The 24,563-nt window shown below is 26.0% G+C and overlaps 2 protein-coding genes across 4 annotated transcripts in view; one reads left to right on the top strand and one right to left on the bottom strand.

The window, feature by feature from the left end:
* Window positions 1–3,590, top strand: part of LOC107442128 (uncharacterized) — a 10,903-nt gene extending 7,313 nt beyond the window's left edge. For both annotated transcript variants that reach the window (XM_016055601.3, XM_016055602.4), the window contains 2 exons: window positions 1,123–1,245; window positions 2,679–3,590. In XM_016055601.3, the coding sequence (XP_015911087.1) occupies window positions 1,123–1,245; window positions 2,679–2,899 (344 nt within the window). In that variant the 3' untranslated portion in view covers window positions 2,900–3,590. The remainder of the gene's footprint in view (window positions 1–1,122; window positions 1,246–2,678) is intronic.
* A 3,204-nt stretch (window positions 3,591–6,794) lies between these two features.
* LOC107442131 (glutathione synthetase) lies at window positions 6,795–23,359 on the bottom strand. 2 transcript variants are annotated; one of them, XM_071180186.1, is made up of 12 exons: window positions 23,072–23,359; window positions 21,917–22,097; window positions 17,840–17,906; window positions 17,442–17,584; window positions 17,273–17,315; window positions 16,637–16,710; window positions 15,247–15,408; window positions 13,888–13,954; window positions 12,489–12,677; window positions 9,890–9,971; window positions 9,570–9,759; window positions 6,795–7,059 (listed from the first exon to the last, which is right to left on the bottom strand). In XM_071180186.1, exons 1-12 carry the CDS (start codon window positions 23,163–23,165, stop codon window positions 6,936–6,938), a joined length of 1,416 nt encoding a protein of 471 aa, XP_071036287.1. In that variant the 5' UTR covers window positions 23,166–23,359; the 3' UTR covers window positions 6,795–6,935. The 2 variants fall into 2 exon arrangements, with proteins under 2 accessions (XP_071036287.1, XP_071036286.1); XM_071180185.1 differs by lacking the exons at window positions 21,917–22,097; window positions 23,072–23,359 and adding exons at window positions 19,636–19,816; window positions 20,896–21,195.
* Window positions 23,360–24,563: the final 1,204 nt, after the last annotated feature.

Below are 24,563 nucleotides of genomic sequence, written 5' to 3'. Positions count from 1 at the left end.
ATATATGCACACACACAGTGAAACCTTTAGAAGAGACCATTAAAACCTCTCCCAGCAATCGGCCAAACCTCTGCCCTAAATACGGAAAAGATGAAAACAAAAAATATTTTAAAAAATTAATTGATTAATTAATTAAAAAGTATTCCAAATATGTGCATGAGGCTCTAATTTAGAGAGCTTTTTTTGACGATCTCTGGAAGATCTATAACCTCATGTTGAAGTCAGAGTGCACTAAAGATGATGATATCAATGATTTATTTAGAGTTGAAAGTCTAATTCGAAAAACTAAGCATTTCAAACAACATGACTACTTCACATCTTTTAAAGCTAGCTAATTTTTATGATATGAAGTTAAATGCCATCTTAAATTTAATTGTTTATTTATTTGAAATAGTTCTATCATTCATAAACATTAAATTTGTTTTTAGACATAATTATATCAGTAGGGATCATTTTTATTGACACTGAATTTTATTCATCAATCTGGTTTTCATGGCCTCAACACAGGTGGCATTTCCACTCCAAGCAAATGACACTGAGTAAAATTAAAATTGCTTACGAAAAATCTTGTTCCTTCGATATCTTTTTGAAGTCCATGAAGGTAACCTCTAAGAACCAACCTTTAATGCCAATTTTAATGTAAAACAGAGAGTGGTCGCTCTTGAGAGGTTTCATTGCATATTTATATATACTAACAAAGAAACACAAGGTTCAGTTAAATCATTTTGTTAAAATATTTTTTAAAAAAAAGTTTTAAGATTATTAAATAGAATAAAGTAAAGTTAATTATTAAATAAAGTAAAGTTAGTTATTAAGTGGAATTAACATGATTATTTTATAAAATGTCAACTCACTAAAATGAATTTTTAATGTGGTGATTAAAATATTTATTAATTGAAAATTTTATTTTGGATTTAACTATTTCCATAATCTGATTTACAGAAAAGTTGAAATTGACTTATATGATTGTATAATAAGATACGTTATAAACTATGAGTTTAATAAAAATAAAATTTGCAACTTTTATTATACTGTAACATTTTATTAGTTTTTGATTAATTTATACATAGTTTTCAGTTTAGAAAGAGTTTTCAATGAAATAAAAATATTTCTGTCTATTAGGAGGTGACGTAGTGGCTATGGATGGAAGTGGATCACTTTCTATATTCGGTAATAAATACTTTGACGATGAAAACTTTGATTTGAAACACACTGGACCTGGAATATTAAGCATGGCTAATGCAGGTAAATTATTTAAATTGAAATGCAAAAAGAATTGTTCTTCTTTTGATATTATTGACTTGTGGCTTAAAATCATAATTTATTTTTTATATGGTCTATTGTCATTTGGGTTTGAGTAAAAAGTTGATTGAATTCCAAAACTTGTTTAATCTGTATTGAAGATTATAAAATTTTTGTAATAAATTAAATGAAAGAAAAACTTTAGTTCTTGCTTTTTAACAGTAATTTGTAATATATATATCTATAAAAAAATTAACTCTTTTAAATGAAATATTTTTATCTATACATAATTTTAAAGTCTGGTAATTTAAAGTTTTTGGTGGTCTATGGCCCAAATAATTCATTATAAATTTTTAAATGCTGGAGAAATACTGTGAAGAAATTGAAGTTATGCATCAAAAATTACGTCAAATGCAGCCAGCACTAGTTAACTGAAAAGGGCCCATTTTACTTCATAACAGACGACCACATATTTCATTGATCCTCCCGAATAAGTTAGCTGAATTAAAATTAGAGGTTCGCCATGTCCACCGGACACATCAACTACTTATTACTTTTTTAAACATTTGGGTAACTTTCTCCGTGATAAAAAGCTCACCAATCTTTAGAGCAGATCAAAAATGACTTTCAATCTTTTATTGATACCAGTGAGCCAAATTTTTATGAAAGTGGTATCCAAAAACTATTAACACGTTGGTAAGAATGAGTCTATTGTGATAATTTTTACTTTGATTAATAAAATAGTTCTTAAAAAAAATTATGCTTATTTAGTATTACAATGAAAAATCAGACATTTCATATGTAACAACCTAATAATATTCTTGGTTAATTTTAGCATCAGAATTTTAAAAAAATTTGACTTAACTTTTCAGAAAAGCAATTAAAGTTTATAGAATCGTTAAGTGGATCAGCTAGTATTAATTCTAAACAACTACAGATTACTTTTCTCGTTAGATTATGTATGTCCTAAACTCCATAATAGATATTTTCCTCATTGAGCTATTTCAAAGCATTTACCATAATGTACTATACCTTTAACTGTTAAAGCTGTAATATATATAAAACATATATGTTGAAAATATATATAATAAAACATGTGTACAATTTTTTTGTGAAACTTACTCTATTATAGACAATAAATTACCTACAGTTTATTTTTATTAAGTGGGATTAGAATTATCTCTCAGTAAATTGGTAAAAACTACTTTTGTCCTAAAAATCTTTTTATTCATAATATGAAGAAGCAGTTAGTATTCAAAACTTGTCACTTCAATTTTATCCTTCATATCCACAATTTAAAATTTTTTGCACCCACTTTTTAAATTTGGAGAATTTTTCAGGTTATTTAAAGAGGATTTTCTCAACTAACTGAAATTTTTACAATCAAACATATTTTTGGTTTGAAAACCTTAACACATCGTTCTTTCTCTATTCAGGTAAAAACACAAATGGATGTCAATTTTTCATCACAACAGTAGCCACTCCATGGTTAGATGGACACCATGTTGTTTTTGGCAAAGTCATGCAAGGGATGGATGTTGTGAATGCCATTGAAAATGTTAAAACTACTGCTGAAGATAAACCAATCAATGACGTTATTATTAGTAAATCTGTAGTTGAAAAAGTCTCTGAAAAACTAAAGATCAAAATGGAATAACAATTGATGCCCAGTTTGATATTTTTCTACTTATTAATGCTAGCCAAAGTTTTACCAAATAAAATCTTCATATTTTTTTACTTCTCAAAATAATCTGGTTTTTATTTTGTTTGAAACAAATATATTTTTCAATGGAGATTTGAAATAAACTAAACATTTAGTGTACTTAATTTTACTTCAGAGTAAATATATGAAATTTGCTATAATGTTTTCAGCCATGCTCGAAGTTTTGAATCCTTCATAGGATTTTAATGAGCTTATATGTAGATCAATAGTGTATATATAGAAAATTATTTTTCTAAAAGGTGTTTATCAACAAAATCTATTTTGTCTAAAAGAGTTTTAAGATCATAAATTTAACCTTTAGCTATCTTAAATCTAAATGAATAAAAAGTTTGATGTTTGCTGATGAAAGTTATAATTACACGATTGAAGATATCAACTTCAGTTATCTGTGATATACTTTCATAGTTTTTTTTTATGAGATTCACTATACCTTTGTTTTATCTGTAAGTAAAAAAAAAAAAGTCTTGAAAACTATTTGTGTCAAATTTTTATACATCTGAAATATGTTGTGTTATAATTTCAGAGCTTGTTTTAAGATATACAGGTGTTCAACTTCTGTGTGAATATATGCTGTGCAGCTTTTTATTTCTTTTTACCTTCAAATAAATGTTGTTACTTTTTCTAATTGTGCTCATTTTTATTAGTAAAAACATTATATACTAGTATTATGAAGAGAAAAAAAACATCAGCAGAAATTTGAAAAAAATTCCCTTAAAATTCAGAGAAAAATTTAAGAACTATGTTATGCTTATTATTTTACTCTAATCCTAGTATCCAGACCAATCCTTAAAATAAAAAAGCCTCATGCTTGTAATTAATTTTAAAATAAACTTCAATAATTTAATACTTTTAATTGTCTAACTATTGAATTTTTCATTCCTACAGAATATAATATCATTTTTCACCATTGTCGCACATAAATTTAACATACTTAATAATACATTAGTGAATTTACCTTTTTTTTTAAAAAAAAAGTTTTTTGTAAAATTGTTTGTTTATGCCATTTTTTTATTAAAACAGAGACTGGAAAAATCATAAAATAGAATTTCAAGCATCGGTGCAATTAAGCAGTGACTTTAAAAAAATGATTTAAGGAATACTTTCTTTAATAAAACAATTGTTAACTCTCTAATTAGCATCTTATTAAATAAATGTTTGCTAACTTTATCTTCTGATTACTTAAGTAGATCAACACAATAAAAGAATTTTAAACACCTCATAAATAATTAAAATACTAAAACTGCTTCCAAATTAAATTGAAACCCATACGAATTTCAGGCCTAAATTTATAATTGCTTATACTATGCCCTATAGGTAAGCTGACCAGTGTCCTAAAACTTTTGAAAAGTCACCTCTTTACTTTTCCAATTATTTAAACCAAAATTATATCTGTTAGAGCCCACAAGAGATTTCTGTTCTCAGAATATTAAATTGGAATGGTGAAGCAGTGAGTTTACAAATACCTGTTTAAAAAATATACAACCAGTGTTTTGAGGATGCTATTCAGCCTACCTATAGAGCAAAAGAGGAAATTTTTCAAAAATTGAAAATAAAACTATTAAAAAAACTGTTAGCATTACTAAGCCTGAAATAAAGTTATTTTCTGAACATTATAATAACTCTATATTTTTGAAAAGAAAATAATAAAATCACATGGTGCATTTTTGCCAAACAGTGATTTGCAGAAAATTTTTCAAATGCCATTTGTTATATTTTGTTGCCCTGTGTCCGATTGCAACCGTTAAGTTTGCCTTATACTGTGGCCGTAAGAAACTGGTTTTTTAGGTCATTAAACTAACTTCGTAATGGGTATTGAATCTAATCCTCTTTGTAGAGGTTGTCATCTTGAAGAGGAGACTTCACGACATGTACTTTGTGATTGTGAGGTCTATTCTGCTCAAAAGATTTTAGTAATTAGGGCAACACTGCAAGATGTTCCTGTAAGGTGTTTGCTGATTTTCATTACAGCCATAAGACTTTATTGTTAATCGTGATTTAGGGTTTGGGTACATTAGACCTCTGGTCGATGTGCCATGGTCTTTAGAGCTGCCCAACCTCTACATCTATCTATTTAACCTTAAAAATGATTTCGCTTGCATATCACGTATTGGTATATAATCTGCTTTCATTAAAGCATTCATGTATATGAATATGTTCTTGTGAAATTAAAATAAATTTAAAAGTAGATTTTAACAAAATTACTTTTAACGTAATGTTTGTCATGTACTCCTATTTAGTATCAATATAAAAAAAAATTTCATTACAATGTTAGCATATTTGACAAAATTTTAAAGTGGACAAGTATTTTCATGTTGCGTTAATAAAAAAGAACGGCATTTATGATGATATAAATCTTGATTGCAAGTAGCTCATGTCTAAAGTTAAATAGAAAAAAAAATTCTTTCTTCAATGACTATCTTATGCTTGAGATTATTTTCTTGCTAAATTTAAAGCTCTTGTGAGTTATGTCTGTAGAAATATGATCAAGTTTAATGTTTAAAAAATAATTAACATCCCACATAATAAATATCTGGAATGTACTAAAATAAAAAATGTACCTTTCACTTTCAATTGTGGAAAATTTTTATGTATCAAGAATATGCAAAAATAATAAAAAATCGGGTAGGAACAAGGGGGTCAAGAACATTGCAGCTGGAAAGATTTGAATATAATGCGTAACATACAAAGACAATAAAAAAAAAATTCATTCTGCATTATTTCATTTTTACAATATTTCTATTACTCATTTACAGTCAATGCTGTTACACATTAACAGTCAATACAATCTGAAACTGCTAGAAAGGTGATAATGCATAATAAAATGCCTACAGTAGAAAAATATTATATAGTATTTTATTCTTACTGTATTTCCAAACAAGTTACACATTTACTACCTATTCAACTACTGGAGATTTTTAAAGATTTAGCCGGAGGCCTGGAAAAATGCATTACATGGAATATCAGACTTTCTCGCAAATAAAGGATAAAATTAAAACACATGCTGTTGCAGAAACTGTATAGTAAAATCTTGTAGCATCCCCTGAAGTAAAATTTATTCTAAATAGTTCTTGTTTATTACATGAAGTTTGAAACCCCATCTAGCAGCTCCAGATAGCATTTTCAACCCCACGCTTAAATATGATTTTTTATACCTGCTTTGTCCTTTCATTTTGGACACATTATTTTGAATCTCCCGGTGTATGTTACTATGAAAGATGTCAACGTCCATACCTTAATAAAACTACCAGTTCTAGTCCAATCTATGTGACAGATCAAAATTAATGAATGTCATTCTTCCCACAGTCGCTTACGTGAAAGCTTGAAAATGTTTATAAAAATTTCTAAATACTACTCTTTTACACCAGCACATGTCATTATTTAGCATGATATGATAGTGGATAATGAATAAAATGTTTTGTAAAACATAATTATCTTGCACTTACACCTGTAAACATCGATGACTAAGTTGTAGACATTCAAAAATCGATGATGTGAAGTTCAACATTCACTGACTGAAGACAAGTCACGAAATAGCATAATAATTTGCAGCAACATTCACTGATAAAACAAATTATTATGACATTTTATAACTGAAATCTACATATAAGATTCAATATGACCTGATAGTGAACGTTGAATAAAATGGTTGTTAAATATAACTATTTTTCCCTTATGTCGATAATTTAATTTTGGACATTCACCAATACAATAATGATATAAATAAAATAAAAAAGCGCCATTTAACTGCAACCTTTTCTAAAAAACTGTGTAATAAATATTCAATTAATTACAACCACCTATATCGAATAAATTGTGTTTCTTAAAATAATTATTAGTTTAAATATTTTATTGTTCATTTAATTGAAATCAGATAGAATTGATATAAAAACATTAACAAAATAGTACATCAATATTAATATGTCATAAATACATGGACCGTAGCAACATTGCTTGTTAATAGCATTAACAGTTAATCTAAATAGGGTGAATCTAATGCACCAAAACCAGCAGCTATACCACATTCATCTGAATCTGCTTTCTTGCTGCGTAAAAGATGTCCCGCAAATTCATTGACATAGGTATTCTTCTTATTACTACAAGACAAAAAAAAAAACAGAACATCAGTTGGAAACCAATGATATGATTTAAGTAATAAACAGCTATTAAATTTGTTCAGATTAGTGTAAAGCTAGGTATTATCATATATATATATAAGTTAAAAATAGACATAGAAAATAAAGATTAATGAAAAGAGAAGAAGAAAAATAATTAAAATAAAATATTTAAAAAAAGAAAATAAATTAAAAAGCTGGAAAACAAAAAAATGAAAAGATATAATCCCGTCTTCAGCTCACACAATTATATCTGCAATAAGGAGTGCTTTCTAATATTATATAAATATAGTCAAAGCAAAATATATCAATACAATAGTGGGGGGGAAAAAATTTAAACAAAATAGAACATATTAAGCCAAAAATATATATAACAGAAAATAAAAAAAATGTAAAGAAAAAACAGAATAAAACACAAAACGAAATCTATAAAGCGAGTAGCGTATTCAAATGAACTTACATGTAAGGGAAACCTCCAAGAATGATTTAAAGTATTTTCGTAATAAGATTGTCAAATTACAAAATATGAAAACAGAAACGCTTTCTTTATGGTGCGTTCTTACTGCAGAACTGAATTTTTGGGTACCAAGGATTGGCCCAAAAATGGATGTGCACAAGGTAATAATATTATACTGGATAATTTAAAGAAGTTTATAATTAATAAGGTTGATATTTAATTATACAATTTTAATGGTTTTAGAAAATTAACAGCTATTTTTTAAAAAAAAGGGAGAGAGAGACATGTTTGCCCTTTTGAACAGATTTTTAGCCGCGGATTTGCCCGAATTGGATTTGCACATGGTAAAAATATAAATAAACAAAGTAGTTTTTGATAAATTTATTAATGATAACATACAATTAACTCAATGATTTTATATAGAATTTAATTACTTTAGTTGAGTATCCATTGTTTTTTTTTCATCAAATTTTAAAAGAGTTAGTCTATTTGTTTTTTGGATAAATAAACATTACGACTTATTCTTTTAATTCTATTTATTTGATTACAAATGGTATTTAAATAGATGTTTTTAGAAACATTAGAATTCCAAGCAATTAGTTTATTAACATTAAAAACATTTCTTTTATCATATAAATCAACAAAACAGATATTTTCTTCTCTTTTAATGCCCAAATCTTTATACAAAATAAAATGATTTTAAAATTGTTAAAAAAATATATTTATTAAATCTTTTTTTAAAAAAAAACTAGTCCTAAAGAAAATACTAAGATGAGAAATTTAAAATTCATTGGCTGAAAATTATTGAATATTGCAAAATTATGAGTTCTAACACATATTGGGAGCAGTGCTTCCTACTATATATTTTTCAGTTATTATCAAAGCAGGAACTAAATTAAAATCAATCCTAGACACTATATTACATTAGTACACAAATATAGGAAGAATTATGTACTAATTATTTCTAATAAATACTATAATTAGAAAAACTTGTGGAATTTAAGTGTTTCCCAAAAACAAATGTTGGAGGAATTTTTGTATAAAATGTTTCACTTAGTAAGTTTAGGCCAATCTAATTTTTAATTTTTGTTTTAATATTAACAAAAAGTACTTTTTTCACAATTAAAAATGTGAATAATCAATAGAAATATTTTTAGTTTAAAATTTATACTAGTAATCAATTTGCTTAATATAAGTTTTTAATTAGGGTATGCAAATTTATGATATCATAATAATCTTCTAACTTAAATAACCTATCTTTATAAATTAACCTATTGTAAAATAATGAAATGGTAAATCATGGTGCGTAGCCAAACCTTTCAACAAAAAATAAGTACTTTTTAAGCACAATAATTTTTTGCAAAATAATTTTGTAAGACTTTACATGATCATTATAAAATAACTAGTTTCTGACAAAGAAATCTTTTTCTTGATTATATTATCCACCATCGCGAGATTTATCGGTTCGATAGCAGAGGTTGGAAAATGAAGCTTGAAATTCAGAATATCTTGCAAAACACAGCAGAGTTGCACATGAGAGTGCAATAATCTCACCAAATCCAGGTCAGTAACCGCACATGTGGACTCACGAGTATTTAATCAAACATGTAAAATGATTGGCACTTTCATACGGTATGGACCAACGGTACACCGAAATGGATTGTGATTGAATGAATTGTGTTAATGTTTAATAGAACAATGTGAAAAGCATGCTTTTGCATAATACATGGCAAAAATCCTCACGGTTAAAGAAAAAAAATCTCATTTTCGAAAAGGGAAAATTAATCACGTTTTAAAACCCAATGAGAAAACACCTTTCATGGCTTTTTAAAAACCGAAAATGGAAAATAAGCACCTTTAAGCACTTTTTAAAAACGTTATGCACCATGTAAATGCTAATTCATTTATAGAATACAAATCAAACTTTTAACTCAACTGCATAGAAAAGTTTATGAAAATTAAAATAAAAACTTTTAAAAAACAAGGCTAAAATTTTAATTATTATTAGGAAAAACGAATATTAAACCATACATACCCTAATACTACTCCAAAAATTCCTAACTCTGCAATCACATTTGTGATTTCTGGAGGTTGGTTTCTTTGAATAATACAATTAGGAATAGATGGTGGATTTATTCGCTCCATTAAAATGTAAGCATTTCTTTCCTCAGATGATTTTATATTTTCTAGAAATTCTTTTATCTCAGTTCCATATAGATTATTACCTAAAAAAAATTTAAATTTTTAATAAAGAAAATCGTATTGTGGTTTTTAAGTTTTAAGAAAACTACAATTTAATTAAATGAGTTTTGATTTTCTAGTGGAAAAAAATTAATATTAGTAAAAGATAACAACCTCCACCCTCTCTTTCTGGTTTCAATACAAATTTTTCAGGATTTTCAATTGCCATTTTAATTGCTTCATCTCCATCTGAACCCTATAATAAAATTTCTGTGACTAAATTTAATATTAACAGAATCTGTAAATACAATAAAACACAAAAATTAAATGGAAATGTTTGTAGTGCAAAATAGACGAAAAAATAATTTCAAATAATAAAGAGATTTTTATAAACATATTAAATTACATAAAAATAAAACTATTAGGGGTTGACTTCGAAAAAGCAGTTTAATAAATAAAAATAAAGAACAAATAACATAACATAGAGAATAAATAAAAATAAAGAGAATGAAAATGAACCACTGTGGAATTTTATTTTAAGTTACTGTTCAAATGCATGCAGATAATAATAAATGTTCTCATATTTTAAAACTGAAAAGCAAAAGGAAATCATTGTATACATTATTAAAAATAAATAGTAAAGTTACGTATAATTATGTACATATAGAAATAATAGTAGTAGATAGTTGAGAAATCAAGAACTAAAAATGATTAGCATATTGCAAAACATTAAACTGAGAATATAAAAAAAATGTGCCATAAAATGATACAAATAAAAAAAAAGCAATGAGTAAGAAATAAAATCAAATTATTATACATTAAATTTTAGTACACATCTTTCCAAACAGTTTACATGATGATAATTTCTTGATTAGTCTCTNTGCCGATATAGGCGTTAAATCGATATGTCGCGATATATCGATTTATAGCCCAGTCCTACTCATGACTTCTAAATGCTTACAGAATTTCGTGAGTTTTATGGAGATGAAAAAAAAAGGAATAAGATGCTTAAATACTACACAATACACATTCTGTTAAAATTCTTGTAAGCTAAAACTTTTAATGAGTCAGAAAAGAGCGATTTTTTTTTATGTTAAATTGAGGATTGATATTTTTATTCACAACTTACTTAAATTTATTAACTAAAAACAAATAATAAAATATAACAGAAATTTTTTACATCAATTGAAGTTCCATAATTCATTAAGCAAAGATTAAAAATAGTTATAAAACTGCATACTTTTTATCATTTAATTAACTTATAATTTTAAATTGCAGCATTTTATTTTAATATTTCTTTTATACATCTATGAACACAAATGAAAATCAGACAGTTGGATATACTTAAGAGTAATATGATATCAACAAAACATAGTACATTTTGATAGAAAATAAATAAATAAATATAACAAATTTGTGTAAATTGACGGTTTGAATAATTGTATCTTAAACCTTGCCAACAACTCTGGTTAAAAGGCTCATTGAAAGAAACAAATTACACAATAAATGAATTTTGGAGATGTTTGCGGATATTTGTGGTTACAGGAAAACAAAAATCGATACTATTTTCAAAGACTAAATGTAGAGTTAAATTTTATAACACGAATAGAAGAACTACCACTATTTTTTAAGTATGTTACACTGAATAATGAAAAATTGTTTTTAATGATTCTTTATTTAATACAAAATGTGATTCAGTGTGTGTTTTCAGTGATTCTGCTTATGTGCTGTAGTAGGTTAAATACATCAAAAATAGCAAAAGGAACATGAAAAAAAAAAATTTTTTTTAAAGTATAATTGATACAAAAAATAGCACACCAACAGATTTATGTAGGACAAAAAAAAACTAATTAAATAAATAAAAATACACTTTTTTCTGCATGAATTGTAGATGAAAATGAAAATTATTCTGAGTAGCTAATTACATACCTGCTGTTCCTTGAGGCAAGCATTTGATCAGTTCTAATTAAAAACCATGATTTCAAATGTTAAAAAAAAAAACTTTATTGTTTTCAAATTCATTGTTTTGTGTATAAATGGGAGGAATCTTTGTAAATATGCATAATAATATATGGGTAAAGAGATGGAGAATGCATTATCCACTCAATATCACAAATAATTTTTTTTTATTGTTAAACTTTACTTGAAGTGCAATATTATTTCATTTCATGTAAAAGTTAGTAATTTTTGAACAGATAGAATGTTTTAAATAATTTATATAATTTCGGATAGGGATTGGCTTCTAGTAAAAACTGACCCAGAAATTTGTTTGAAATTAGTTCCTAGATTCCAAGGGCCTGTAGTTTCCAAATTCTAGCAGAATCACTGCTTGAGGGTGTGTTAATATTCCAGTATTGATATTTATTTGAGCAACCACCTCTTTTAACAATCATTTCAAAGCAGAATGAAAGGTAGTGGCTCCCAGAAAATTTAACTATAGTGCTAAATTTTGCACTATATTACTTTTACTTATATTAACCAGCGTACTGCATCATAAGAAAGAAAACAGTATCCCCAATTAAATACCAGTGGAGACACCACTTTCATATGCATTTTGAGATGCATTTGACAGTATAATATTTCTTAGTTCAATAAAAATAAATTTGAAATTTAATTGCTCATTTATAACTGCTTGCTATATCATAAATAAGCTTATTACATAAGTAATTTATAATACTTAAATTTATTGACAGCAAAAATTAATGACTTAGTTGAGAGTAATGTATTTTAAAATTTTGCTCAAAATCATTATTATGTGGATTATAATGCTTACCATTTCTAGAGAATATTGATTAGCAAAAACTTCTCTAATTTCATCAGCTATATTTGATTCGACATACTTTTCTAAAACTCCAGGTCGAGTTAAATATGCCTGAACCTTCTTTGTACCAGCTAAATGTAATCCAGCTGAAGGGCATTTTATGGCGTGAGATTGCTCCATTAAAAGCCGAATTTCCCAATCCTATAAAATCAAAAAGAACTTAAAATTCGAATAATTTATGGAGAATTTTATTATATGTACTAAATGTAAAAAAATTAACATAATAAGTGAAAGCTCAAAAAAGCAGTTACTTAATTTGAAAAATAGAATAATGCATTAGTAAATTGATTTAAAATATTTTTATTCAAATAAAACAAAGATTCACTATTTGATCAACTCAACAATTAATTAACATTTGAGCAGGTTTTAATATACATTTATTTCTCGGTTATATTCATTGAGCATTTTCAGTAGAAAATAGATAAGACAGAATTTGTTTTCGTTTTTATATAAAAAAATAAAAAAAAGAATGGTTATAATAATAGAACCAGAAATTTGAAAAAGGAAATGAATGCAAAAAGATAAATTTTTTTTCTTTTTGAAATAATAAGTAACTATACAGATTCACTGAGTCAGAACTGGTTAATGATGAGGCATAACAGCGAAAATGTCTGTACAGTAATGCCCGGTCAAGAATAAAAGACAAGTAACGTGCAAAAAGTTTGAAATTTATTTTGTAACCTGAAATAACTTAAATATATTCCCCTTTCAAATAGAAAATTAAATTGATAGTAGTTCATTTATTGGTATGGTATTTTAGCAAGACATATTTCATATATTAGTAAGGAGTTGTATGTATTTTAATTTTTTAATAAGTAAAAAAATTTTTTATAAACAATAGTTTAATATTAAATGAGAAGGGTAACCAAAGCGTATGTCAGTGCTAAAAAAATATAACAATAAAAAAATTTAATAATACAGTCAAATTTAAAGTAAAAATCATAAATATTAAAAAATAACAGTTATGTTAGCTTAAGTTATAAAAAATAACAGTTATATTAGCTTAATTGTTATTTTTAGCCTCTAATAAGATTTAATAATGAAAAAGTGTCCATGAATAATCATTCAAATTTTTAAAAAAAAACTTAACTTAAAAGTGCTGACATATTCAGCACACTAGAAGTTTTAAACCAAATTTACTATCATATTCAAAAGTAATTTTAGTTGCTTAATGAGTATAGCTCTTCATAGTGCTGTATGTTATAAAGAACCAATGACGAGTTATAAAAGTAATTTTCCTGGAAGAAGTTAAAAACTACTTCCATACTTTAAAAAACATTTTATAAATCCTTAACAACTACTTTTTAAGGTTTAAATCAAGTAATGGTAATGATAGCAAAATAATAGAAACCTCAGCTTCATATTGATCAGGAACATATCCAGTTCTATAGTATACCACAGCAACTTCTTTATCTTTTCTAAAAATAATAAAATACTTTTCATTATTTTAGAAATATTGCACAAACATCTCTGTAGAATTAAAATAAGATTTTTAAAACATTATATACAACTCAGGATTTCTTTTTTTAAAGGAAAAGTTGAAGTCAATCAACAAATAAAAGAAATAAATTATAAAAATAAAAAACTACACTTGCTTCTCTTGAAGAGTTTGGAGCAATAAAATGATAAGCCAAATTTCAAATTTATTCAGGAGAGCATTTTGGTGCAAAACACAATTTCTAGGTATGTAAAAATATGATTTTGTTTATTGTGCTGTTATAGAGGATATTTCCGAAACTTAAAAAATACCTACCTGTCTGGAAACAATACCAACATTTTTACCAACAGTTTGGTGTAAAGAAATGTCACTTTTACAAAAGTGCTGCTTATCCATATAATGTTCCAAGCCCTTTATTTCAATATAGTAATATATTATGTTTTTTCAATAAATTTCAATTTGTATAGTAACCATTTTCATTTTTGGTTGTTTTTACCAAAAATTAACTAGAAAAAAAACTAAACAAAACAGATTTCATAAAAAACTTATCCATAGAAAATTCATTCATTTAACTATAAGAAATATAAATATGTAAACATGTGTGTATCAGTATGTAACTTTAGAGATTTTTTAATTTTCATGCAACAAAAGAATCATTCGAATAAAGAAAGATAAAATTTCTACTTATTATTTACCAGATATTGAGTACTAAGAAAAAAACTTGAAGAAAACAGGTTTAATAGAAAACTTATTCATAGAAAATGCCTTAATTTACCTATAAAAAAAAACTCAAGCTTGCATTACATAGACTTATGTGTATTAGTATGGGAACTTCAGGGATCTTTTAATTTTCATACATTAAAAAAAATCATTCGAATAAAAGAGGAAAATTTCCTGAACTCATTTACAAGATAATGAGTGTTTTAAAAAAAAGTGAGTTACATCATTAAGTGCATGAAAATATCAATTTCAAGTTTGTTTTAAATACACCTGAGAAACTATTAACAAATTTATTAGCTACCTTATTTTATTACTTAATTTTTATTTTAAAAATCAAATTTATAAATTCCTTTTATTTTTCAATTAGTCTTATTTGCTCAAAAACATATTTAAGGAATTATGACTTAAAAGAAATTCAAGCTGTTATTAAGAGTTTAGCACTTTAATTACCCTTATCAATAAGAATCATTCAAAATCTTATGCAATTACATACTTATACAAGAAAAAAAAATCACTTGATATTCAATAACCACATATTAATTACTGGCTTACACGTATAGTTTGTTTTCCTTCAAACAAGCCGCTTTCCTCAGTTCTTTAAATGTACAGCGCATGACTTCGATTTTATTTTCAATATCCAAGATGGCATATTCAAGACCTCTTTGATCACTTATATTTAAAGTTTCGTCCTCAACTACAAACAAGACAATAGCACTGAAAATCAACAAAATATTAGCACACCAAAATAAAAGATTTTAAAAACTGTAGAAAGTATAAAACAGAAGATAAAGTATAGCAGATTTCTTTAAGGACATCTGTTAAGAGGACAGTTATGGGATACAAACTATTTAAGAATGGTCAAAAGTTTACAAAACTTTTTAGGGAAGAAACAAGATATAATGATAAAATATATTTATAGATTTATTTTTAAAATACCAAGTTTTGCATAAATTAAAAATATGTAATCCTACTAATAGACAAAAAGATATTTTTGTAAAAAAACATTTATATAGATTATATAATATAAATATATATAATGAATACTCTCAGTTTAGTTAGCAATACTTTGATTTAGCATGTACTTTAAACTATGACTATATCTGTACTTTTAGTGTAATTACTGTTGCATTATTAGATTACATAGACTATAAGTTATTATTCAAAAATTTCTGTTCAATTTTATTTTAAAATTTTTTAATTCAATTATATATATAATTTTATGAGAAAAGGTATACAAATATAATACTTTTGTAGCATCAATAAAAAACAAATATTTTTTTATTATACTAATGATGTTTGTTTTTATTTTTTCTAAATATGGAATTATTGTGAATATTTTATGATATTCTAAAAATTACACTTGTTTCTCAAATTGTTTTTTATTTTTTAAGAAATGAGTTTTTAAGTTTTTACCACATTTGGTGAAATGCTTAAAAAAACTGCTGTGAATTAATATCAAAAGAATTCGTAATTGTTTCAAATTTTCGAAAAAGTGGTCACTGTTATAAATACTAGGACTGCCAACTGCTCAGTAGCAAAACTTCCTAGTTTTGCCCTTGAGTATTAACACTTTGACTTAAAGCTATTTCCCATCACAATATTCTGAACAATTATTTGGACCAAAAGGTGTCTTTTCATATCGTTATGTTTACATGAAGTGATTGTGAAAACTGTAGAGATTACAAATTTTCCATTAAATATAGATAATTTGAGCATGATAATTTTTGATACATTTGACATCATAAAATCAAATTAACAAAGTATGAAAAGACAAAAAATTTATTGCAAATAAATAATTAAACTAAAAATGGAGCTAAAATTCTATTTCTAAGTTTAAGATTAATTAAGGTATTATATTGGCTGTGGATCTGAGTTTTAATAAAATGTCGTGAATGAAAAAAGAAATTTTTTTTGTAAATAAATTATCGAAAACGTGACTCACTTCTGGCATTCATAATGATCCCAAGCGGAAACTATGCCTTTCGCTATATCCTTGCAAGACTCATTCAAAGGTAGCTGAAACAATTTACACAATATGTAAATTAATGTCATCATATAACAAATGTAATGATTATGTAAAGTTTTAAAAAAATTATTTTTTAATGCAAAAAAATATTAAAAACATTTAAAATGCTATTCATATTTTGATACATAACTTTCTCACAAATAATAATAATAAACCATGAATCTGGTCAAAACTTGAAAGTGAGAAAAAAAAGTAAAAATACTGGATTTTGCTAGATTAAGAATGGCAAATGTGATATGGTATAATAGAGCTAAAAGTGAGAGAGATTTCAGGTTATTTTTTCTTTTCTTTTCAAATACTGAACATAAATATGTTAATTTAATAAAAATGAAATAAATTATTTGATCAATATTAACTAAATTATGATATTACTAACTAAATTATGATATTTATTTCAAATAAAACACATGCATCAAAATTTGGAAACAAATGAAAAAGAATTTTTAAAATAAAAATGCATTGAAAAAAAAAAATTGTGAGAAAAAAAAAAGCTAGTATGGATGATAACCAAAAAAATTAAAAAGATGTAAAAACAAGAATATAAATTCATACTTTATGATCAAATCCCTTTTGACCTAACCTTTCTAAAATGAACCTAAAAAATGAGAGAAAGGAAAAAGTTCTAAACAATAGAATTTTAAAAACACATGACAAAAAAAAGAGAAAATAATTTTACAAATAGTATTATGTAAAATCCAATCTAGAAACATAAAAAACTCACTCATGTAATTCTTTGATTGTTGGTGCTAAACCACCAAAAGAAGCTGAAATTGTATTGTTTTCCACCTGCTTGATACCAGTAACTTTTTCGTCAGAGTCAGCATGCAAAAGATAGTCAGATCGAATTATTCCCATAACTGTTTGCTACACAATGTTACAAAATGGTCTAAAATTAGTTAATACTAAAAAAGATGATGGTGAAGTCAATAATAATAATTGCATTGTATTATTTAATGCAATAATAATTACATTAAATAACACAAAACTACTATTAAATTTATATAAAATATTTAGAACAATTGAAAAGACTTAATATAAAAGATTAAATTCACAGATCAAGATCACAAAATTAGCATCAATTAGTTTTAAAATATACAAATTTAGTAAAACAAAACTAACTTCTTTATTTTCAACGGCCTCATAGATTTTAAAGATGTTGTGAGTAAACTCATCAGCTTCAATTGTGCTAATTCCGAAAATAAAACAAAATCATTTATAGCTAAAAATAAAACTCAAATATAGTAAAAACAGAAAATTATTTTACTCCAAATACTAATTAATGATGTTTTGAAAAATTTGACGAAGCAAAATATAATTAGTTTTAAAAAGAAACAATTTTCAAATCTGGTTTTTCAGGAATTACTAGAAATTGAGCAAGTGCAACTTTTAAAGTATGTTGTTTCTTGAAGAATTTATTGATCAAAATTGTATAAATTCTAATACTAGTTTAACAATATGTGACAATTTTTCACCTACAACTTCTTTTTTCTTGAAATATTGTTCAAATTGCTAAGACATAAGATAAAATAAACAAAAATATTTAAATTGCAAGTATATTTACAAACAAAGTTAGAAGTTAAGAGATAAAACATAGAAAAATTTTAATCTAATTATTTTTATAATTATTGAAAAAATTAGCCTTGAAGTAATGTTTAGCAAGATAAAGCCTTTGACTCATTTTAACAATTTTCATTTTTAATCATAATTCATTAAAATATTATTGAAACATCAAGTTAAAACTTATAAGGGCAAAATGTAATTTATATTAGCATGACATTTAAAAAATCAAACATAAAAATGTTGTAGGGATTAGGTATAGGAATAATAAAGCTTTTGATGGATAGAACTATTTTGCAGCTTACACAAAAACAGAAGACTGCTCTTCCAAGTTTATAGGCTTAAGGGAAAAAAATTATCAAATTCACTGATACAATTAAATTAAATATTGATTTAAGAATGTATTATAATAGCAAACCTACAACAAAATACTATAAACTTTATCTCATACTTCAGTTAAGAGAATTTTGCAATTGGTGAACATTATTATCAGTAGGTTACCTTCTTATAATCTAGAATAATTCAATTAAAAAAATAGATGAAAACTGCATATATATATTTAAACTAACAAAGCCACATAAATCATAAAAATTTTTGTAAGAATACTATTCTAAAAATGTGACTACAATCATAACAAATCTAACTTTTAAGCATTACCATGCTTTGATAACCTGTTTGCATAATTTCTTTTATGCTCTTACCAAATGTCGCTTTTATCACTGACCATTCCATATGGGATGGCTGAGATACAAGAACATTTTGCAAAAAGATATTCATAAAAAGGATTTGCCTTAGCTATGAATTTTATAATTAATGCTTAGAGAATATTTCTTTACTACAAGAATATTTCTTCTTAGCTTAATTAAAAACCTTTTTAAAAGATTTTCTGATAGAGAATACATGGTTCAAAAGGTATTTTATTGCAACAGAACATAATAAATTTGAAAACAGTTTACCTTTCCTTTAAAAATATGTAGACTACACAGACACAGGATTTTATTACGAAGTTAAAAGTGTTATGAAATTTTACACAAGAATAAACACTAGTTACAGGTTTGAAAACAAAAAATTTTTTTAGCTAAATCAATGACTTAAAAAAAATTTATATATACATAAATATCATGATTTAAATCACAATTTTAATTGCAATTTAATTAAAAGCAAATTTAAATCGGTGCCCCTATGAATCTCTTTTTGCAGATTTGCATCATAACATATACAACTTACAGTTTTTACACTGTAAGTCTCATTTTGGGAATTGACAATCATAGCTAAATATTAGATTTCTAAACTGTTTAAATAAAGTATTGAATCTAAGCAATTTAATGAAAGCAAAATACATAAATGTTGAACATTACTTTGATAAGCATTCCATTAAGATTTCCTTTGAAAATGATACTTTAAGCAATATGGAATTAATATAAGTCTGAAGCCTATATACTTTGTTAAAATATACTTCTGAAAAGAAGGATGGAAGTAAGCAAAATGAAAGAGGAACTCTACAATCTTTGGGCAAATCTAACGTCCGCTGTGATACTCCTAAAAGAAAATATAATAAAAAATGTATCATTTCATACTATCTAAATATATAATAGTATAATAATAAATAACAGTATAATAAATAGTTGCTCATAAAAGAAGATAGTCTAATTCCACTCAGAAATATCCAAAAGATTGTTTTTAAACCAACTGTAACTCTAATTAACAAAAGCAGGCCTTAGATTTTAACAAATCTTGAGCTAAACAAATTATAAGAGACTGTTTGCTTTATTGCTCTATATGATAATTTTTTTTTACAGAAAGTGATACAAATAATAAATTTGTTGCATAAAAAATATAATTTGTTAAATGCTAATTATATTATATAATAAACTAGGGGTCTGCCCAGACATTTTGTGAAAGGTCCTGTTTTTGTAAAATTTTAAAAAAACTATTCATAATTTCTGAATATAAAATAAGCAATTATAAGTCACATTCTTTCAACCAGGGTCCTGCTTTTATGAATTTGAGCAAATAGGGTCCTGTTATTGCAAAATTACTAAAAACCCTTTCAAGATGTTTTTAAATTGTAAATAGATATGAGATTCAGCTCAACAATTGCTGCTACTAAATCAGAGATGCAACATACAAATATTTGGTATTTAGCCTATATTTCTCAACACAGAATATTCATTTTGGATGAATAATGGAAACAAAATCACTCAGATTTTTAATAATATCAATTTACATATTTTAAATTACACAGCTTAGTAATGTATCACTTTTAATGTGTTACGCATTAAGTAAACTTAAACAATTCTTAAATTTATAATATTTNATAATACAATTTAAATGCAATCTAAAAAAAGCTTGTTCCTACAAAAGTTTTTAGTCATAAACCAATCGCAAAAGTAAAATTCAAATGCTATGCAAATTAATTAATTTTAATGCTATGCAAACAAGGTGTCATGGTTTATAATACAATTTAAATGCAATCTAAAAAAAGCTTGTTCCTACAAAAGTTTTTAGTAATAAACCAATCGCAAAAGTAAAATTCAAATTGCCTAGTATTTAAACATTTCATTGAAGAAAATTGACTTGTTATGGAGGATCAAATAAATTATAAAGTACAGAATTACCTTTCATTAATGCATAATCTTTAGCATCCTGGGAAAGTGAAGATAAGTTATCATCACATATCCCATATCTTGCTTTAAGAATATGATGCTCCATTATGTAATTAATTATTTAAATTTTGTTATAAGATTGAACTGTAAAATTATAAATTAAAAAATTCAAATCAGCAACAAAAATTGACGATTTATTAAAACAGAAATACAAAAATCTGCGCAAGAAATGTAGCGGAACAACAACTTTTGAAATCGGTGGAAAACCAAAATAAACAGAGAGCAGAACACTACACTGAATCTACCGGTTACGATTAAGTTTGCTCATTTCATTTCATCATAGGACTTCATATTTTAATTAAACGACTAATGCGCTACCTTGTGGAAATTTGGTAAAACTACAAAAGAGGTTGTTCCATTTATAGAGGGGTGTATCTGGTGAAAGAACTTGTATTTAACCTGATGGCTAGAGTTATAATTTCTTATTGCTGCTTTGTAAATTAGATTTCTTTCAAATAAATGTCATTAATAATGCCTTTGAAAGATTCTTTGTTTCTTAAACCATATATTACATTAAAAAAAAGAACTTATCATTGACTTACGAAAAGAAAAAAATGTGAGAATTATCTTTGACTTTTCATTTGCATAATTGCATTACATAAAAAAATTAGCGAAAACAATTGGTGTTAAAAATTGGAAAGGTATTTTTTACTCAGCTGAAATTTTTGTAAAATTTGAAATCAGATGGAAAAAAAATATGAGATTCAGTTTACAAAAATAAAAGCATTGTTACGATATTTAAAAATGTCCCAGTGGTTAAATTCAAAGCTGTATTTTTTACAAATTTCAAATGCTCTTAACATTTTGTGAAACACTTCTTAAACGCTCTACCGCCTACTTGACGCCATGGCTGATCTCAATGAGCTTTCTCGAATGTAAAGATAATTGATCTCTGATGTCATTTTGTGAAACACTGGGTGAGTAAAAAAAATCTCGATAAACTATTAAAAATTTACCTTTTTCTGACAATTACTTTGATAAGCATTCCATTAAGATTTCCTTTGAAAATGATACTTTAAGCAATATGGAATTAATATAAGTCTGAAGCTTATATACTTTGTTAAAATAAACTTCTGAAAAGAAGGATGGAAGTAAGCAAAATGAAAGAGGAACTCTACAATCCTTGGGCAAATCTAATGTTCGCTGTGATATTCCTAAAAGAAAATATAATAATATATTTATCATTTTATACTATCTAAATAATTTTATAAAATAAATAACATCAATAAATGCACATGCATGATAACTGAGAATTATTTAATCAAGTTTATTAAGGGAACATATTAAATTGCAGAAATATATAACAGAGTTCTGTTGCTTGTAAATGCCTTCTAGCATTTTCATAGATAAACATTTAACATGTGTGTAAGTAGTTGCTCATGAAAGAAGATTGTCTAATTCTACTCAGAAATATCCAAAAGATTGTTTTCAAACCAACTGTAACTCTAATCAACAGGAGCAGGCCTTAGGTTTTAACGAATCTTGAGCTAAACAAATTGTAAGAGACTTTATATCGCTCTGTATACTTAATTTTTTTTACAGAAAGTGATACAAATATAAAATTTGCTGCATAAAAAATATAATGCATTAAATGACAATTGTATTCTATAATAATTAACTAATAATTGTAAAAATAACTGTTATAATAATTAATAAAAAAATTACAAATTCTTCCAAACTTAAGCTTTAATCAACTTTAATGAATTTATAAAACTTAACTATCACTGGCCAGTTTGTCTTTCCTGCGTACAATAGGTGAATCTTAAATAAATTGAAAAAGAAGAAATTTAGCAGATCTTACTCCAAGATAAACAGAAAAAAATTTAGGAAATTTGCCCCCAATTTTTGTCACAGTTGAATACTTTACTTCAAATAATTCAACTTTCAAAATAAATGGAACATAAGTGTACGTATTCTAGACCTTATTAATTTTTACATCAATGCAAATGATGCTATGCAAACAAAGTGCTCATGGTTTATAATACAATTTAAATGCTATCTAAAAAAAAGCTTGTTCCTACAAAAGATTTTAATAATAAACCAATCGCAAATTCGAATTGCCTAGTGCTTAAATATTTCATTGAAGAAACTTAACTTGTTATGGAGGATCAAATAAATTATAAATTACCTTTCATTAATGCATAATCTTTCGCATCCTGAGAAAGAGAAGATAAGTTATCATCACATATCCCATATCTTGCTTTAAGAATATGATGCTCCATTATGTAATTGCTTAAATTTTGTTATAAGATTGAATAGTAAAATTACAAATTAAAAAATTCAAATCAGTAACAAAAAAAGACGATTTATTAAAACAGAAATACAAAAATCTACGCAAGAAATGTAACGGAACAACAACTTTTGAAATTGGTGGAAAACCAAAATAAACAGAGAGCAGAACACTACAGCTGAATCTAACGGTTACGATTAAGTTTGCTCATTTTATTTCATCATATTTTTGTTAAATGACTAATGCGCTACCTTGTGGGAATTCGATAAAACTACAAAAGAGGTTGTTCCATTTAGGGAGTGTATCTGGTGAAAGAACTTGTATTTGATAGCTAGTTAAAATTTCACATTGAAAGGTTCATTGATTTTTAAATCGTATATTACACTAAAAAAGGAACTTATCATTTATTTACGAAAGGAAAAAAATGTGAGAATTATCTTGGACTTTTCCTTTACATATTTGCATTGTATGAAAAAAATCAACGAAAACAATTGATGCTAAAAACTGGAAAGATATTTTTTACTCAGCAAAAATTTTTGCAAAATTTGAAATAAAACGACAGTTTGCGAAAAATAAAAGTATTGTTTTGATATTTTATTTTATAACCGTCGATGAACAGCCGACCCAATTTTATGGGTTTACGACTACTAATGTTCAACTCTGTAGCCTTTTAGTTTTGAACCTAATCCAGAAAGGCAAGTGAACTCCTGGATCGAGTATTGGCAAACATTTGCCTTCGTGGAGGACTTTTTGATGGAGCTAATCCACATTTGCGTTACATGTAGAGGAAAACCACGAGAACCTCCTTCGCTTAGCCCGACGGTTAGCTCTAACACATGATCCGTCTACCTTTGAGGATATTTCAAGTCAGCACTGTGGTCGGCACAAGCCGGATGCGGAATTCGTATCGACTGGGATTTGAATCCGGTTCGCCGCTTTGGAAGGCGAAAGCTCCATCCCCTGAGCCATCACGGTTCTTATGATATCTAAAAAATGTCCCAGTGGTTAAATTGAAAGCTGTATTTTTTACAAATACTCTTAACATTTTGTGAAACACTTCTTCAAACGCACTACTGTCTTCTTAACGCCAAGGCTGATCTCAATAGGCTTTCTCGAATGTAAAGATAATTGATCTCTGATGTCATTTAGTAAAACTCTGGGTGAGTAAAATAAATCTCAATAAACTATTAAAAATTTATATTTTGCCGACATAAAATATCCCTAACATATAAAGCGAATGCAGTAGGAAAAAAATTATCCACGAGTATTTTTATAAAAAACGTAGAACAGAATATACCTGAGTAAAATGAAGTAGCTATAATTAAATAGTTATATTTGATTATGTTTTTACGTAGAGACATTTGTCAGAGAATCTCTCATCACAAAAATT

The sequence above is a fragment of the Parasteatoda tepidariorum genome, chromosome 4 (genome assembly GCF_043381705.1).
Source record: "Parasteatoda tepidariorum isolate YZ-2023 chromosome 4, CAS_Ptep_4.0, whole genome shotgun sequence".
Taxonomy (NCBI): domain Eukaryota; kingdom Metazoa; phylum Arthropoda; class Arachnida; order Araneae; family Theridiidae; genus Parasteatoda; species Parasteatoda tepidariorum.
The sequence above is the reverse complement of the archived record's forward strand: the minus strand, read 5'-3'. Positions and strand labels throughout refer to the sequence as shown.

Excerpts from the sequence above, each read along its gene's own strand:
- LOC107442131 (XM_071180186.1), bottom strand. The coding sequence starts at position 23,165 with ATGGAGCATCATATTCTTAAAGCAAGATATGGGATATGTGATGATAAC. Across the intron at positions 17,585-17,839 it reads AGGCCGTTGAAAATAAAGAA|CAAACAGTTATGGGAATAAT; the intron begins GTTAGTTTTGTT and ends AACATTGTGTAG. Across the intron at positions 7,060-9,569 it reads ATTTTTGGAGTAGTATTAGG|TAATAAGAAGAATACCTATG; the intron begins GTATGTATGGTT and ends TTTGTCTTGTAG.